At 39.1% G+C, this 19,726-nt stretch overlaps 1 protein-coding gene across 1 annotated transcript; it reads left to right on the top strand.

The window, feature by feature from the left end:
* The first annotated feature begins 8,734 nt into the window (after nucleotides 1-8,734).
* tmprss4a (transmembrane serine protease 4a) lies at nucleotides 8,735-18,724 on the top strand. The gene is made up of 12 exons (XM_018693967.2): nucleotides 8,735-9,201; nucleotides 14,939-14,993; nucleotides 15,277-15,420; nucleotides 15,676-15,828; nucleotides 15,942-16,068; nucleotides 16,194-16,313; nucleotides 16,861-16,904; nucleotides 17,250-17,412; nucleotides 17,571-17,740; nucleotides 18,017-18,112; nucleotides 18,230-18,372; nucleotides 18,571-18,724. The coding sequence occupies exons 1-12, from the start codon at nucleotides 9,196-9,198 to the stop codon at nucleotides 18,610-18,612; spliced, it is 1,263 nt and encodes a 420-aa protein (XP_018549483.2). The 5' UTR covers nucleotides 8,735-9,195; the 3' UTR covers nucleotides 18,613-18,724.
* Nucleotides 18,725-19,726: the final 1,002 nt, after the last annotated feature.

The raw sequence follows: 19,726 nt of genomic DNA, 5'->3' as shown, positions 1-19,726 counted from the left end.
TGTATATACCGGACTTGATTTTTATTTTTTTCTTAATTACATGACTTGAAATAAAAATATAATGTTACATACACAATAGCACACACAAAAAGTTAGAAGTAATTCAAAAATAACATGATCCACATCCCACCTTGACTTAAAAAAAGCTACATGAACTATAGCAGCAAAATACAAACAGGAACAGGTAATATACATCCTGAAAACAAGATGTGTGGTGTATAGGAAAGTGACAGACAAGGGGTGTGCCTTCCATTACGGTGGCTGTCAGAATTAACTACTGCCAACTTGGTTGTTATTTTACAATGCTGCTGATGGAGAAGGGAGTAGACTTCTTCACCCCCACCTTCCTGCAGATAGAGATATCAAACACACCAAGCTTACCCATACAACAGTAAGACAATTACTGTAGGAAAGTAGAAAGAAGAAGTAGAAAACTTTTTATTAGGAATAGTCTACTTACGTGAGCACTTTGTCTTTCAATGATGGCTCTAGAGAGTAAGAGGAGACACAATGAGTATATAGTACAGTATACAACAATTGCTTGACAGATTCATCATAGTGTAGTCTTAATGTTGGCTAATGCTTAAGTATATTAATCTAAAATATAAATCCGTGCAGAGTTTAGATTTTGTGCAGATTTTTGAGATTTGTGCTTCCACCCCAATACAAAAGAGATGAATGAATTCAGTGCCCTCATTTCTCTGAATAACCCAGACCTCACATTTAACAGCGCTTATCATGACAAGACGTCTTTGGATTATAATTGAAATAACCCAGCTGATGAAATGTTGCTGCTGAACTTCTTAAATGTCATTTTTTCAATGCTGTGTGCACCAGAAATTCCATTCACCACTACCGTGAAGCCGCAGAGACACACATCTCAAAACTTGGTTGACTAAAACCAAAATTATCTGCATGAAACAATACCACTTGAGTTAGAAGAGGAAGTATGTTCTTTTGCAAGACAAAGCCTCGCTCACCTTTTTTCTTGCAGCACTTTTTGCACTTTTTGCATTTGTACTTGCAGCAGAATTGAACAATGCCAATGGTGAAAAGGATCGCCAGGATGCCAAAGCCCACGGCGACCCCGACTGCAGTTGAGTTTACCCTGCTCCCTGCAAATACAGAGAGGTAATTAGATCACAGCCATAGATTTTTCAAGAATCACATTTCAAAGATCATCTTACAAGCATTCAAGAACTATAAACAAGCAAGCTGAATGACAAAAAGCTTCTCTGTGAATTTGACAGGGTATTGTATTTCTGACATAAATGATTACCCACTGAAATAGTCTGTCTGGCTGCCTGGGCCTAATGCAATCAATAGATATCTGTTCATTATGAATGAATATTCACTCTGATGAAATGAGATTGGAAAATCAATCTGTGGGAAAGATTTTGGCCCTGGCTTCATTAGCAGTCTGGAGAGACACTTAAAAGACAAGTGTGGAGGGAGTTAAAGAGACAAAAATACAGCTGACACATCACATAAACAGCTGGGATGTCTTATGACACTGGCATTTCTGTTTTTCTAACCAACTGCATAAGCAGCACAGGACTCTTTACTTCTCTTCTTTAACATAAGTTTTATTCACTGTTTTACCTTAACATCTTTAAAGCAACAGCTCTACTGTATACATGCAGTAAATACCATAGTGACTGACAATGGGGGTTTAAAAGATTCTTGTTTTAAAAGTTCAAAGTTGCCAACTAACAGAGAAGAGCTTGTAATTTGTAGTTACAGGAAACAAGCAGAGCTCATTTTCATGTAAAATGTGCAACAAGCACCTGAAGATAACATTAAAAGGCACTGAGTTCAAAGAGAAAGGATATATTTTGTTTCCAGGGACAGCAATACTGTGAAAGTAAAATACTTGAGTAGCAAAAAAGTTGCTAATGTGCCTCACAGTTCAAGCAAACAGAACTGAAATTAAACATCTCAGCTAAAAGACTCTTACCATTATTCCCCATAGCTGACAAGCCAGGATGACCGACGTTATGTCTTGTCTGTCTTCTATTTCTGTCCGTCTGGTGTTGAGCTCTGTCACTCACGTACTTGACTTTACACAAGTTTTTATTAAATAAATTGCCTTGATTGTGAAGGACCAAAACAGAGTACGCTCTCCTCTTCCTTCTTTGCCTACGTCAGCTTCTCCATGTCCCCATACCAGTCATTCTTTTAAACCAGTCCATCTTCTTTATCCTGCCTGTCTTATACCCTCCCTTCATTAGCAAATGCTTAAGTAAAGTAGATGTGACGACCTGTCGTTCTCAAATGGACAGTTGTGTGAAGCAGCCCTTGATTTAAAATTCACTCTGGAGTACTATGATACTGTGCGGTATAACAACTTTTCACAAGGCCTCCACCCTGTTTGTCTCACTGAGATCCATTAGGCAACACAGCCAGAAACAACGACTTTCTGGTCTTGTCCTCAGGAGAACTATCTTATGTAGACTGAGGCTACATAATGAGGTGCCTTTCTTTTGTCACTCTAGCTTCCATCATAGCTCCAATAGCAGCCTTGCTCTTGTTTTCTTCTCTCTAAGAAAGCTTTCACTGACTGCCAGGTAATAACACCTGAATCAGATGGTGCATGGGGACTCCTGTTGGATGTCTGAGTTATTACACCTCTTCATTGTTGTTTAAAGTAATGGTGCAAACACTAGATGAAGCAAAAGTTAACTTGAATACCACAACATTGGACTAAAATATATGTACTGATATTTTACTCAAAATATACTGACAGTAAATGTTTCTAAGTTGGTATAAAAGTTATAAATCCGATCTTAAATTCAATTTTTTTGCTGTAAGCTGATACTATGTTGCTCTTGCATTTTGTAGGGTAGATGGGATTTCTTGGGTGTCTCTTACTGGTATATCCTGAACACATGGAATTTGCCCACAACAAATCAAGAATATGTCGGGGTAAGGTATCCTGGTCACTTTCTAATTCCAGGCCTAAAATAACTATGAATAGTTTAAACTTAAATATGGCAGTGCTGTGTCAAAAATTAAAAGTTTTTGAAATTCATTTAGAAAGTTTGTCGCTTTTTTTTATGCTGTTGGATGAATATGTAATTTGTTGGTCTAACACATACTTCTGGTGATGTACCTTTTAAAGGAGAAAAATAATATATGAGAACACATGTACAAGGGAGTTGTCATGTCATTCATGCAATGATATAAAGAATAACTACAAACTTACACTTTTTTCATTTTAAAGCATCATAATAAGTAGATCAGATTAAAAGTTGTATGACTCTGAAAGATGCATCACAACTCATCCACCACATGTTATCAGTTCATGTTGGTGGAAAGTTTCCTGTTATTTAACCTGATTGGGCAATGTGTGCTCTGGCCTGACTGCAGAGCATGAACCACAAATGTCTTCAAGGCAACATAGTTAGTTAGCCACTTTCCATTTACTGACATGTAGGCGGCCCCTGATCACAGAATGGCATACTGCAAAGCGATAAACATGACTAAGTAGTCAGCGATAAAGTTGCTACACACCCCCAAATTCATCTGAAATTTTTGTTTAACTCAAGTTCCCCATCCATTTGCTATCTATATAGATATGACCCTATCTCAATCAACTTTTTCCCTTTCATCCCTCTGCTGAAATGGTCAGTCAATCTACAATTTAGCCACATGAGCAACACAGCAATGTTGGTCCACCATTTTGATCTACACTGAAATATCACAAGTAATTGATAGATTGACATTACATTTGGTTCAGGCATTTGTAATCCAGCAAGGGTTAATCCTAATGGCTTCAGTGATCCCCTGACTTTATTGTCATGACAAACATTTAATTTGTCTAGTACACTGGTTTAAGACTAAATACCTGCAAAACTAATGACATTCCCATGAGCCCCAGCTATACTTTGTGTTTAGAGCCAAATATATTAGCATGCTAACATGCTAAACTAAGCTGGTGAACATGGTAAATATTATATGTGCTTAACAACACAATGTTAGAATTGTCACTGTGAGCAAGTTATCATGTTGACATTAGGTCATAGCACTGCTGTACAGCTTCACAATGCTGCTAGTAAGGGTATAGACACAGACTCAGTACAGTTCATATGGGGGCAGGATATGAGCATCTAAATTAATTCTTGACCGTTGGGAACAGAATATGTAACAAAATAATCTCAGCCCAAAGGTGTCATGTGTCGACACATACCATGCTAGATATTTTTCAGACATTTTTGTGATGACAAGCTAAAGCTAAGTTACTGCCTGCACTGCATGTCATGTCACCGTGTCATCTCTACAGTCATGTTTGGTCCATTAAAGCCACATTAATCCAGATTTGACTCAATATATTCAGCTACTGAAAATATGATTCATAGGGTTTTACATGAGAGTGCATGCTCTCCATTATTTTTTCAAATTATTTCAAAGAGGTGGGAAGGTTTGATAGTGAGTCAAACCCAGAGATAGGGTAAACTTAAATCTTTATAGGTTTATGTCTAAATGGGAAATTATGTTTTTCTGTATACTGGTGCCAAAGAATGGAACAACTACTTCCTTTCTTTAGACAAATTATGTGTTAATAAATGGGCTTGGGGCATTACTAATACCCTATTCTGCTTCCTGTTAAAAAAAAAAGTGTTGTATTGTTGTCTAATTCTATTGTTCCTTAAAAAGTTTGTTTATGTGGTGCACCTGTAGAGCAGCAGGCAGAAAAAAAATCAGATTGAGGAAATCTCAATGTGATTTCTTGGCAATATGGCAACAATTTTCCAGGAAAGAATTTCATTTTACTATCACATCACACTGAGAGGTTAAACTGATATGATAGCCTAACATTCAGCAAAGCTCTTATTCTACGATGATATCATCTATCACTATGTTATGACTGAATAGACTTGGTGACTAGGTGGATACATGCAGCTTACGTGAGTTGCATAACAAGTGGTACATTTCACAATTCTCAGCAGCTAACACAACTACTTCCTTATACTGTAAATCCATTCATTTAATGTCGGTCAAGTGCAGTGGGCGGCAGCTGACACAATAACACCATCGGAAAAGTGTTTTGTGCTCCAGGTGATGAAATGAAAGGCTTGAATCACAAGACTCGTGTTAACTTTTTCAGAAACGTAATTGCCAATTAGAATACCTCAGACAACATATTTTGGAATATAGAATATAGAGTAAATGTATACAATTGTGAAAATTATGTCTTATCATAGTCTTTGTTGATTGAGCTTGAATATCTCTGTTTACCAGTTTATTGCTGTTTGTCTTCTGGCACAGTTTGTCTTCCCTTTCTTTTGTCATTTACTCAGGAAATGTCATTCATATTTTCCGAATTCAGTTACATACTACATAGTTACATACTCTAACCTAACATAAAATATCTCACATACCTGACCTAACATTAGCTTGAAAGTGATTTAGCTTTTTGAAAAACTAACCTCAAAGAAAGCTGTTTCCTTAAAAACCAGCTACAAACATTGGTTTCCCAAATGAGAAAGGGACAACATAACAACATAAATTCTTTAGAGTTCAGGGAACACGAAATGTTAAGATGTTAATAATTAACAAGTTATTTTTCAAGCAGCACTTCCCATAACTTCAATCAAGCGCTTTCGTATTAAGTTTCACAAGATGCACACCTGTATGGGCTGATTGTGTTGTAATGGCTTTGGTGGTAAACCGACGTGGAGTGCATGTGAGAGAGAGAGAGAGAGAGAGAGAGAGCGAGAGAGAGAGAGAGAGAGAGAGAGAGAGAGAGAGAGAGAGACAAAGATAGGTTGTTTGCTATGGAAGTGGATGGCAGAGGGTGGTCCCTGTTGAAACAATAAAAGTCGCATGAGAAACTCCTCTGAGAAAGATGCTGAATTTCAGACACTAGGAATACTATTTTCCACCTCCTTGGTCTTTTGACAAGGAGCAACAGCTGCTTTACAGGTAAGGAAGAATACAGTGCTATGAGGAATAATATTTGTGTGTGTGTGTAATTATGATTGTTTTTATTACTTCTGCTTTTTTCCAAATCCTTGATAACTACTGTGTTCCTGTTTGTATCATAATATGATTCTGTGTGAGCCTAAAAGATTAAATGCCATGCCATACAAGCAGTAGATGATTTTTATACATGTGGTGTTTTTCAAACTTGGTCAACTCAGAAAAGAACTTTGATCCATATCTAATCAAGTTTCCTACTAAACTTTATCCAGCCATCCAGGTAAGCATGTCTGATAAGGATGCATAATGCCTTAAAGGAAAGTTCCACATTTTTAATCTGTGCTGTCTAAAACAAAATGTTCTGTAGGTCTACAATCCAGTTTTAGATGTTAAAATAAAGTTAGCTGTTTTGTGGGTAAGAGGTCAGATTTGTGTTCTAACAGGACTAATGTTTGCCATGCATGTTTATTCTGCTCAAAACATGTCTTGTCATCAAATTATAAATCAAAGATCAGTGTGATCAAAGATCACGCTGTACAATCCCTGTTTCGGTTTCACAGATTTGCCCACAATTTCAATCTGCTGCCACACTGCTGCTGTTTGCAGGTCAGTGAGGAGAAAATGAAGATATTGTAAGAAAATAAGTAATATAAATGTTTGAAAATACTTGTCTTAGTTGGTATATATTCATTGTGATACAAAAATCTTGCAGAGCCCAGGCAGCATCCTATTAATGTGTAACCAACCTAGACTATATGCTGTTCAGGAAGTCAGGAGTCTATTTAGTTGTCCTTGAGCTTTACATGCACCCAGTTTCAAAAGAACTTAACAGTGCCTTTAGCAGCGACAATTGTGCTCATTGACAAAGAAATGAAGAATAATGAATGAATGAATTTGATCTGTCTGATATGGATTCTGTGTTTGGCTGTCGTGCTGTGAATGCTGATGGGATTATGAACAAAATGAACCAGCTTGATTCAGAGGAACAATAAAAGCCTAGAGTCAAACAAGGGCGAACAAAAGATTTATTAGATCTCTGTGTTGCTTTCATCTTCTCTTTTATAGCGTGTGCAAACATCTTGTCAGCCACTGTTCAGCCATGTTAGACTGTCAGGCAGGATAAACTTTGTGACTGCACAATATCCATGTAATTTACAGGGTGGGAAATGTGCTATAGTAGAGGGGCAGGAAATGGATGATTTAGTGTATATACTTTACAGAAAATTAAACTGAAATTAAACTTACTTTAACCAACCTCAGTCAGACAAACAAACAAAAGGAGGTCATGCACCATAATTCACACCAGGGTGGAGCTTCTAAATGTTTTGGCAACTTTAAGGCAGCCTGAATATCAACAAGGTTAACAGAGGTTACTGAAAGACGTTCAGGTGTGTCATCAGCCTCAAGCTATGTATTGATATATATATCTACTTTCCTACCTACCTTATTGCACCTGCCTACATTTATAGTTTATAGTTTTTTCATATCCTATTCATATCCATTTTCATATCCATTGTATACTTTGGGACGATTACTAACTGCAGAGACCATTGGAGAGAGGAAAGGTTAGGAGTGAGCTTTAAGGTTGATTGCATTTAATAGTCCATGTCAAGCGACACAATTATCTGCTGTTGATAACAATGGCTCTTTCTTTTCATCCAACCTTTTTTCTGTCTTTTTTTCCCACTCACAATCCCGATCAGGCTTTTTTTTCCTCCCTCAGTTGTCTATGCTCAGTGTCCCTTAACATTCACAATGGCATAATTCTGAGAAGCACTGACCTAATGACCAGAGTGGTCACTGAGTATATGCTTAAAGGGTAACTGAACACTTGAGAAGCATAGGACAGAAATGTGCTGCTGTATTGGTATCTATTGGTTGAAACTTTCAAGCATGTCGCACTTCTGGCTGCAAACCAATTGGTTGTGTCAAAACAAGTCTGTTTTTTAAAATCAGAACAGGTCATATCATTGACATAGGTGTGCCTACCACTGTATGATTCTTGCAGTATCCCACAGATTGTATTGTACCAATATTCATTGGTACTCCACAGAATACACTCCAAAAAATGTGATCCCTCACTTTCAATTCAGTACCATTATTCTTAATCCATCCAATACTTTGGTTCATGACCAAGTACCTGCAAGGGTAACAACATTCTCATCAGCCTCAGCTGTACTTTGTGTTAAGTGCTAACTAGCAAGTGTTAGCATAAAATGCTACACTAATCTGGTGAACATGGTTAACATTATTCTTACAAAAAATATGCACTTTAGCATTATCACTGTGAATGTTTTGGTGTGTCTTTGAGTATTTGGCTCAAAACACTACTGTAGCTGCTAGCGTGGTAAAGCATTGAGTGGATCTGAAACATTCCTGCTATGAGACGTGACATGAGTCATCATTTGATGTCAGCCAGGAACTTCTGACTGATACCAACTGACTTCTCATCAGGCTGTCAAAATAACACAGGTGAGAAAAATACACACCTAAGCCTCAGGGTACACTACTGGATGCGCGCGCGCACACACACACACACCACACACACACACACACACACACACACTACTGTTAACATATTGTGTTTGGGTTTGTGTAAATATGTTTGCATACACTGCATTACGTCTGTATTTTTGCATGACTGTGTGGGTGTATGTTTGGCATTGGAGAGGAGCTAAGGAAAGATGCACACAAAAGGGGGCAAAAAAATGGATGGTAGGCGTGCATGTCCACAGGGTTTAAAAAGTTAGTTTGGAGTGGGAGGATGAGTGGGAGGAGGGACAAAATTGGGGAAGGGAAGGCACACAGGGAGAGAGAGGAGGGAGAGGGAGGAGGGTTCAGGTGTCAAGTTACCTGGAATACTTCAGTTTTGTTTTGTTTTTTCAGCAGGGCTTGGTGATTCAAAAACAGCTCTCTCTGAATCCGCGGAGCGTCGAAACACAACGCCAAACACCAACACTTTTGATTACAGCCTTGGGGTTTTTGAGAGGGGCAAGTCAGGCACCCTTCAAGCAGGATTCAGTTACACTGCTGTAGAAAGACAAGGGGAGGGAGACAGTAAGAGAGAGAGAAGAGAGAGAAAGACTGAATCAAACCAGGTTTTGTAGTTAAAGCCAGTGGACCAGGAAGGTGAGAGTAAAAGGACGAAGGACATTAACAGGACAGTGTGTTTCTAGGGAGTTCCACCTCCATTGAGGGAGGGCAGGTTTTACTCTGTGCTGCCTGTCAGATGAGGTACATCTGGGCCTTACTGAGAAAGACAACTACTACATCATGTGGGTGAGTACAACTAAATGGAAGTGGAATCAACATATTTTGTCAGGAAAATGGCAAGTCAGGTCACAGTTTTCCATTGCAAGGATCATCTGAATAGCACAATAGCATAACCACTGTATATAAAGGTTCGACCAGTTTTTGCAGTGTACTGGCTCAAGGCAGCAGGTGTGTTTTGCATGTTGGAGATGCTATCTGCTTGTGGGAGTGCACGCTCACTTGTGTTTAACATAGAGAATTTTATTATAAGCGTGATATACAATAAGTATGATCACTGGAAGCTTCAGGTAGGAACATTTTAGATTCATAATGATCCTGCTGATGCTCATTAGTTTTATTTGGTTTGTGTGGATATACTAGTTTTTAGTTTATTTTGCCTGAAGGTCATACTAGGTGTATGTATTCACCATCTACCTCATTGTGTGTGGATACAACTGTTGGTGTGTTGGTGAGTGCAGCCTATACTGACTAAAACATTCACATTTGCTTATATAAATCTAAATACACTTATTTGCGCCACTAAATATTTAAACATGTGAAGACAACACTGGTGTAGATCTCTGCCTTTGATTAAAGCTCGTCCAACATGTCACGCATAGATTCTTAAAAGCTCTTTTGTGAATGTTTCAGTTTAGAGGAACATAATCCAACAAAGCTGAGAAGCAGCGAGGGGAACACCTTGTTTGAACAAAAGGTGTTCCATGTCATGGCTTTTATCTGTTAAAGGTGACCCAGTTATACTTTTTTTTGTGGTGCTGGAGCACTTCCCACCAGAGTCCACATATGGGTCAGTCTCACTCTAAAGGAAACGGGTTACTTCAAAAATAAGATAAGAGATATGATCACACTTGCTGTTACTGCTGCCTGGTTGTTTTGAAACATGGCTCTGGCTCGTAAACTGGTTTCTGTTAGTCATAGTACCCATGACAGCATTTTCAGTATGTTTTCCAGTAGGCACGATCATTATGTGTCATAATATGACAAAACAGACCCAGTATGCATTCATCCACTTTCGACAACAAGATTTTTTTCTAGTCATCCTTCTGGTTTCCCAGGTTATATGGACCTCCCACTTTTTGTGCTGTCTCATTCATCTTGCTTATCCAACATTCATCAGGTAATGATGACCTGGTTTATCAGACTTTTTCCCCACTGAGTTTCCTGTCAGTTGGTGTCAGTGGTGAGTGTGTGTGGTTCTTTTGGGGAGGGTGGGGATATATCATATTTTTAAATCAAATCATGCATTTACACAGAGAGGATTAGCATTGTAATTAAGATATTATAGGTTTTAGACTCTATATACTGGCATCAATGGTCAAAACTTTTTGTACAAAAAGTATCTAATCTCAAAAATTAGGATGAGTCCTCAGTCTCTAGAGAAGATTAAGAAGAGGGGGTATCTCAGAATCACCTTACATCCTACTAAATAACAGGCAAAGTATATGACTATAAGCTAATTATTTGAAATTTAAGCAAAGTGAATACATGTCTCATGTTACATACTAAAGTGCTACAAGGCCTACTGCATACAAGTGAAACATTTGTTATTTCAGTGTATGTCAGCAAAAAAATATAGGCATAGTTTATTCATAGCAAAATTAAAAAAAACAAAAACAAAAACAAAACAAAAACCTGCCCAACAACATTTATTTGTCCTTCTCTCTTTATGGAGTCCATACACTTTGCTTGTTTGAAGTGCTTGTTTGTCAAAAGCGAGCAGTTGTTTTGTGTAGACATGAACGCATTGCATCAAAAATTAATTTCAGCTCTTTTGCCTCAAAATTGGTGTTGGGCACTTCCTTTAACTTAAGTAACAGCAGCAGAATGAGTCTGGCAGCAAAGAAGTGTAAAAATTAGGGAATTTACCTAGTACTATAAAGCAGAAGTGAAAACTAGATAACAGTACACCAATGTTCCCAGTTGGTTGTTTTGTTTAGCTATGGTTTCTGGCAATTCCTCATTCAGTCATCAAAGATTCTGTATTAGTTTAGGTTTTTTAAACAAAGTATCAACTACAATTTATTAGTAAATATGTTTAAAACATATGTAAAGCTATGAGGACAAGACAAAGGCTGAACAGCAGGCAAAAAAGTTCTCTTCAAACTGTCTGTAGCTATATCCTATGGGCTGAAATCCTCTAAACAGGCCGGTCAGCAGCCATACTGATGTAATACTTAAGCTTGATGTGATACTTGAGCTATAACACTACAGGATGAATCCTATTTGATTAATAAAATACACATGCTGCACTACAGATTTTGGTGAAACAGTGTTATAAAGACCAGTGGCTCCTAAAATGTGTGAATCTCCAGAGGGCTTTTTCCACAATTCCTTGATGACGTGAGAGATGTGTAAGAACTAGCAGGGATTTATACATGAGTTGTAATCAAACTGATGAGAAATGCAGCCCTCTTTAGCCTGACTGTAGAGGACTCTAAAGGCTGTTTAATGTTGTGTCTAACTCAACTGATACAGTCTGAAAATATCATGTGACCATATCAGCGTTGGGCTATACTAAGAAGTCAGTGAACATTACATGAATTTAAAGTGGCTATAATTTATATTTTTTATAGTACAATGTATCAAATGACATTATATGACTTGCTTTATAGACTGGTGCTGCTCATTATTTACCTGTCCGGCCTGCAACTTTACTGTTTCAGTTCAGTCTCACAGCTCTCACAGCATTGTTTTTGGCTGCAGCAGGCAGCTATTTTCAAAGACAATGTGCTAAAAACCCATGGTATGCTGCCTGATCAGGACTAAGCAACAGGCAAGCACAGTTAGCCATTAGCTGGTGGACATAGTGGAGCATTTAGCAGCTTGAGATCTTGATAGTTCCACACGATGCCGATGTTAACTTCCCATACTACATTTAAAAAATTAAGGGAAATTTAACTTCCATTTCTGAGCAATCGATACATGTTTCTTATCCTCTTATTGTTATGAAAGGGATTTAAGTATTCATCTTAAAGCCTTAAAGGTGTTTAAAAACCACTATCAGATATGTGTTTATATGTGTCTGCATTTTCTTCATCAAGACTAGCTAGACAAGGTCTATCTTAAAAAAGCTTTTCATTTTTACTTGTCAAACCAGTTTAAAAGTGGTTTCAGATTTGTGAACCCTTTATTCTGTTAACAAAAACTATTAAGTTTTTGTTAATAGAATAAACAAAACTGCTTTTATCCTAACTAAACCACATCAAATGAGGTCTAGATAAAAAAAAAAAAAAAAAAAAAGACTTGTCAAATTTGAATTACATTATCAAAGAGAAGCTTAAGACTGTAAAACACAGCTTCAGGTTTGTGAACCCTGCAAATCTAAAGATAATCTGAAGCTAACTTCAGCTTTGTTGTTGTTTTTTTCCCTCAGGTAGAGACCAAAAATCTGAGTAAATACCAGACTTACATTTGTCATGTGACCAGAAACACAACTTGTTGAAGGGTAATGTTGCTCCCTATAACTGCACTGTCTGCAAATAAGCAGCTGTTTGCAAAAAAGTTCCCGAAATCAACTTAAAAACAAGGATATGTCAGTGTGTTTGTAACTTTCCATTGGGTCAGCTTATTTTTTGGTATTTGAAATTTCCTTTCAGAAACAGAAACGAAAAATGAACAATAGTGTTGTAGCCTTCATTCTGCCTTGCCTTAGAAGGCTTACGTTTATTTTCAGGTACTTGCCATTCAATTCACCCAGAATAACACCAAACATACAAGGTTCCACAGAAGCCCTTTAGAATAAAGGTCACAATTTCTAACTCAAATCATTAAAAACTATGACCATATTGTTCCTGGAAACTGAACAAAAATATGCAGCATAGACATGTTGTTCGGTAGTTCCCCTTTTTTTCAGCCATTTCGTCTCAAGCTGTTACATAAAGTAACAATCATTGGTTACATCCATGGGCTGCTAAACATCCATTACAATCTGTGATAGACTTTATTTACTATGCTATATAAAAACATAACAACCAACCGCGCCCCCTACTGTCAAATTTTTGGTGGTCATAAAACCCTGCGACAAATACCAAAAAGTAGACGGGCCCCACCGCCATTTAGCTGTCAAACGTAACTTAAAATAAAGATATAGCCTCAATACACGTAACATTTTCTGCATTTAACACATACACAAACAGAAATGAAGGCACGGTGATTGGGAAAAAACAGTCCACCTACCTTTTGAAGGTGTTTGATTAACACTTTTAGCTAGCTCCGCCGTCTAACCGACCGCATACTGCCTTAAAAAGCCGCGGGGTCCACGCAGCCGCCTCCTGTGAACAACACCAGGCCATGCATGAATGTAAGCCTAGCAGTGGCTAACTTAAGCAAACCAGCTAGCAAGACAACAAATGTAAATGAGACAGCTTTTGTGTTACCTTGTTTATTAGCATCTCGTTTTGCTCGCGTTCGTGCCACACTTCAGTTTCTGCTACCTGAGACACTGAGATCAAACTGAATCAGCGAAGAGTCAACAAACCATCCGACCCCTACTAGTTTAACTACCGAAATTAAAAAGCCACTACACGTATATATATTTGCTTGAAAGATTAAAGCGCTCAAATCAAAATAGTTGTCACTCATAGTTTATGTTGATCGACTAATCAACTAATCAACTACACTTTGTGTTTGAGGGCAACTACCTGGTGATAATATGCAAAATGTTTGACACTAGACCGGCTAGTCCAGGTGCCCCGGTGTTCATAACCTTTCAGGCTGAGTTCTTCAGAGCAGTTCTTTAACAAAATTTTAAAAGTAAAAGGACATTTCTTTTTTTCACATTTCTGCTCTACAGAATACTGTTTAGGTCTTTCCAAACTTGTGTTTTTTCCTGTTAAATGTTGGATAGTTGTACCCCATCAGGTCTCATTTTCATTTTTCCAGTGAAAGCAATCTGACAATGGAAAACCACCCTGCAAATTACTCAGCTGATCACAAACATCCCGTAACCACATTTATGCGTTTGCCAACGTTCAAAAACAGAAAGGTTGGGAACCATAGCTTCAGAGCATTTCCAGTTCACGGAAATGACTTCTGTTATTTGTTCTGTAATGTTTCCTACACCCAACACACCCTACAGACTGAAATGTAGTCTGTGCAATAATGCAACTGAGATACAGCTGATATCCTGCTCAAGAATACTGGGCTTTAACCTCTTGTGGTTGTAGGGCGGTTACACCTGTCTACACCACCCCTGCAATATTACAGTGTGTTCTGTCTCCACAATATCAGTTGCATTGGAATGGAAGACTTGCTGGGTCCCGGTGGACACCACCACACTAAGCCCCACTACACTGTACAGTCAGAGTCACTTTCATAGTGGGGTCAAGTAGTCTGTATGATAACAGACTATGGGAAGCGCCTGCAGCATATGAGATGGCTGACATATACAGGGAGGGGGCACATGGGTTTAACATGGCACACTATGTTCCATGTGTATATAATCAGTGTTTCTTTCTGGCCTCTCCCCTATGTTTTGTAGCCTTTTTGGACATATAGATGCAATTTATCCCTACATATCTTTGAACAATCACCTGGCAATAAACACAAAAAAAGTTAAATGTAAAGATATCTCATAAGCCCAGGTAATTACATTGAAATTTACACACAAAATTACACAATTACAAACCTACACCTCCACCTAGACACACACACTGTATATTTCCTCTCAAGTCATGCCACGCACAGTGTTGTTTTGACACCTGTGGTCACCTTGTCTTATGTATCTTTGTTGTTCTTTCTACAGACAATCGCCCAGCTGCCAGAGGAAAGCACTAAACCATTAAATCCCAGGCAGGCAGGTAAGCTGTCAGCTGGTGTTGATTTTACATCAATACACAGTATGTTGTTGCAGTGGTGGAAGAGTTCTATAATTATCGTGTTTAACACTTGGAAACTGTAGCGTAGGATAGTACTGAGAATTTACAGAACACTCAGACCGCACGGTTTCCCTCTACTTGACTAATTTTCTCTTCCCTTTGTCTCTCTTCTCTCTCATTTGCTTTGTGGTGTCTATGCTCTCATCTTATTTTCCTATTATTGCCTTCTCTCCCCATTGCTCCGCTTTTCCCCTCTTTTTCCTAGTGGTCCCACGGCCAGGCCGCCACAGAAGGCCCATGACGGCTCCAAAGACTCAGAAAGACAAGGCGTCTAAGAGGAAGAAAGTGTTGCTGACTGTCTTGACGATTGTGGTGTTACTGGGTATACTGGCCACAGCAGGATACTTCAGTGAGTCACAATTTCTGATGTTAGTTCCTTCCTCCAAAGACACACACAAACACCACAAGATGTTATGCCAAACAGGCCCCACCTTCATTATATAAGACTTAACTGCCTGGATAATAAAGAAACATGCTTTGTAAAGGTGTAAAATTCATGCCCAGATTCACTGTCATTCACTGTATATCAAATCATCTGAGCAAAATGCCAGTCTAACCCACACTCTGCCCTTCTGCTCCAATGTGCCACTCCTTTTCCCTCCAGTTAAGCAGCTGATTGTCAGCAAATATTTCTTCTGTGCACGCTCGGTAAAGTTCATCCCAATAGACAAAGCCTGTGATGGGAAAGATGACTGTGCCGGAGGAGAGGATGAAATTACTTGTATGTCAAGCTTTACCGTCAACACTACCTTTCCAGGTAAAAACAAAAAACCTGACTCGTTCTCGCTTTGTCATCACAGACACAAAAACAAAGCTTGAAAAATGACTCCTCCTTTTCTTCCTCTCTCTCTGTGCCATTCCTCCCTCCAGTGCGTCTCATGTCACCTCAGCACGTCCTGCAGGTGTACAGTCCTGGCCCAGGCTGGAGGAGTGTGTGCAGTGACGACTGGACCGAGAAGCACACGGAGACAGCATGTAATCAACTGGGATACACATAGTGAGTTTACACCCAGCAGGGATGAATATAATGAGATCCATCACATAGATTGTATTGCATATTTAATGACCGGGTTATCTGACCTGAAATCAAGTCTTGCATCGCAACCTTTTCTGTGTTAACAGTAAACCTCATAGCACCAGTGTTCGAGTGGACACTTTAATATCTTCCATGAAAACTGGACCATTCACAGCTGTCAGAACTGGGACTACGACCACACCCATACATCAGGCCACCATGGACCGGTAAGGAAAGCAACACATTTGTGCTTTTAACATCACAATTGATGACTGCATCATCTGTCATTAGTACACAGACCTGATCTGAGCTGTTTAGAAGACAGCGCTGTCTGAAAGTGACAGCTGTGTTAGTCAGACAAAGACAGATTTGAGCCGATTCCACCCATGAACTGACTTTCAAAATAAAGCATATTAAATCACTTCTTTTCCCCCTTCTTTTTGTTTTATAGTCCCACCAGTTCCCATCTATTTCGCCATTGTCTAACAAGTAGATCTTCATTTTTGTTTTCAGATTTTAACTTTTGCTCCCTGCTTTCTCCCACTCAGATACAGATTCTCAGAGTTTCTCTTCCTGAAACAAAAATTCCCCTAGTTTTTGTTCCCTCTCTGTCTTGTCCTCAGGTATTTTATTCAAACAAAATAGGACAGAAAGAAAACAGAAAGTTCAACAGGGTGAATTTAGGTCAACATTTAACTGTGCATTTAGTCTGTTTGCCATTCGTGGATCACGTGAAACTCTAAATATTTGACAAATGGCTTTTCCTTCCAACAGCAGTGTATGCAGATCCGGATCTGTGATATCTTTGTCCTGTTCAGGTGAGCATTTTTAGACAACCAAATCACTGTCACTAACATTGTTTAATACTTTTAACAAGCCAGAGTGGGCCTCATGGGTGGTGGGTGGAAGATGATATGGTGGTATGACAGGCCCACACGTCTACAGTAGGAGACAAAACTCTTTCTTGGCAACATGTGACAGAGTAGGTTCCTTTATTCTGTGCAATGAATCAAAAAGTAGATTGTGGAGGAAAAGTAACTGATCTATCCTGACCTTTACTGTTTGAATAGAAGGATCTAGATGGATAAATAAACAAAGACATGAAATAAATATTAGTAAAGAAAATGATCTCTGAAAATAACAAGATAACTTTTGTCTGTCAGACTGTGGACAGGTGGGCTCTCAGGACCGTATCGTCGGGGGTACAGATGCTGTCATCGAGGACTGGCCCTGGCAGGTCAGCTTGCAGCAGGGTGGCCATCATACCTGTGGAGGCTCACTGGTGTCACCGCGCTGGGTAGTCACTGCCGCCCACTGCTTTACAGGGTCAGCACAGTTTCCATATATATATATATATATATTTATACACACATATATCATTTCCAGTGAATTTCCTTTGTGGTCAATGTCTATGTCAATAGTAATGACCAATACTAATAGACTCTTATTCACACTTCCTCTTTGCTCACTTCTTTTGGGCCCAGCAGCAGTAAAAAGGAGCTGAGTCGCTGGAGAGTGGTGTCAGGCCGAACATACATGGGCACAGTGGGAGGCTCCACTGTGGACAGAATCATAGTGAATGGAGAGTACGATCCAGCACGAAACGACTATGACATAGCACTGATGAGACTCAGCAGCCCGATCACCCTGGGAGGTTAGAGCTGAATTTCATACTCGTAAAAACACTCGTAAAGACAGAAATCACTGCACCTCACCGATTAGTGTACTGGTTAACTGACCTTGTGGAGTGTGTAGCTGATAATAAACCTGAACAGTTGTGACAAGGTCAGACAAGAACATGCAGTAGGCTTTACTTTATCGTCCTCTAGTGGAGTATATGTCAAACAGCAAACTTTTCACAATAACTCAAAGTCAGCCAGTGTACTTACTTGATGAATTTAAATGGCTACAATGTCCTCCTATCTTCCAGTTGCACGTAAGCCAGTGTGTCTACCTCCTCGAGCCTTCGGCCTTGCTGCCGGAACCTCCATGGTTGTGACTGGCTGGGGATACCTGGAGGAAAACGGTGAGAAACCTACACACTACCACTCATCATAATCAGCCGCCACCTCGTGAGTAAGAAGAGACGACTCTTTGAAGTTACCGCTATCACTCAAATGTTGTATCCCTGTTCTGCCCTCAGGCAAGGTTTCTCCTTCACTTCAGAAGGCCAACATCCTTCTGATAGACCACGCTGTGTGTTCCGGCCCCACAGTATATGGCAATGCCGTAACACAGAGGATGATCTGTGCTGGTTTCATGGAGGGGAAAGTAGATGCTTGTCAGGTAACTTATTGCTGATTCCAGTTACAATCAATACTGATTAATACTGCAAGAAAAAAAGTAGTTTTATTTCAGCATCCATGTGTATAGTGTATTACCTTTTAAAATAAATGTATTAGTTGTAGAATCATCCGATACTGATGTTCTCTTTTGTCAAATGGTTTGAATATTAAAATGTTATTGTGCGGTTTTGAATCCCAGGGGGACAGCGGGGGTCCCCTGGTATACTTCACCTCGATCTAGATGGCATCTGCTGGGTGTGGTGAGCTGGGGTGTTGGCTGTGCCCGGGAGAGAAGACCAGGTGTCTACTGCAATGTGGAAGAGATGCTCAACTGGATTCATACAGTCATTGAGGTACAGAATACAGATAATAATACATTTCTGTGTTAGTAAGGTCCACTTTCTTTTTCCATAGCTTTCAGCTACATCACACAGTTTGCATTGTGGGAAGAAATCCCATCATGAGTTATTTCCACTTGAGGGCTCTTGTTGTACTAAAATCCTAAACTGAGAAAAATTAACGTATTGTTAACATGAAACTACAAAATTCAGTAAATCTACTTTACAGTCACTGCTTGTAGTCAGTTTTATTTGGCAAAACACATAGCCCTGCTAACATGCAGATAAAAATGACAGCTGCAAGACATACAAAGCCCACCCTGATAATTCTTTTGTCCATCCTTACAGAAAAACCCCTGAGGTCCTCCAACGTGACAAGGAACCACCACCAAGACTCCAGTCCAGACTACCTCGGACAGATTGTGAAACTAAAATAAAGATTTTGTTTCAGTGTGGTCAACTGAAGGTGGAAGAGAGAAGGAGAGAAAGGGGAAGTTGAAGAGACATCTCAACAGTAACACAGATGAACTGTTACACAGCCATAAGCATAAACACTGCACACACACACACACACACACACACACACACACACACATTCATACGTTTCCTACAAACTTATTACAGGTGTTGTTTATGCCATTTCAGGTTCTTATCTCAGGGGACAAGTATATTTATGTAGCTGTCTGTTGCTGGCCAGTCTGGGGTCTTCATAACACAATGCTCATACAGACATGTTTTTAGAGATGACAGACTAATTCATTGATTTATTAAGTTTTCAAAACAATATGAGTTACTGTCAAATTAAAATAGAATATTTAATCACCGGCACTGACATGCGGGCATAGCAATAACTTTTCAAACTCTTTAACTGTGAATATTTTGTGCCTTACCAGACTTCAGACTTCAGACATGATGTACTTGATGACTATGTGCTATGACTTTAGACGTGCAATGTGTATGAGGTTCATGTGGTTAACTGCTTTGTAAAGAAAGGTGTCAGATGGAAAAAACCTGTGG

Source organism: Lates calcarifer, linkage group LG21, assembly GCF_001640805.2.
Source record: "Lates calcarifer isolate ASB-BC8 linkage group LG21, TLL_Latcal_v3, whole genome shotgun sequence".
Classification (NCBI taxonomy): domain Eukaryota; kingdom Metazoa; phylum Chordata; class Actinopteri; family Centropomidae; genus Lates; species Lates calcarifer.
The sequence above is the reverse complement of the archived record's forward strand: the minus strand, read 5'-3'. Positions and strand labels throughout refer to the sequence as shown.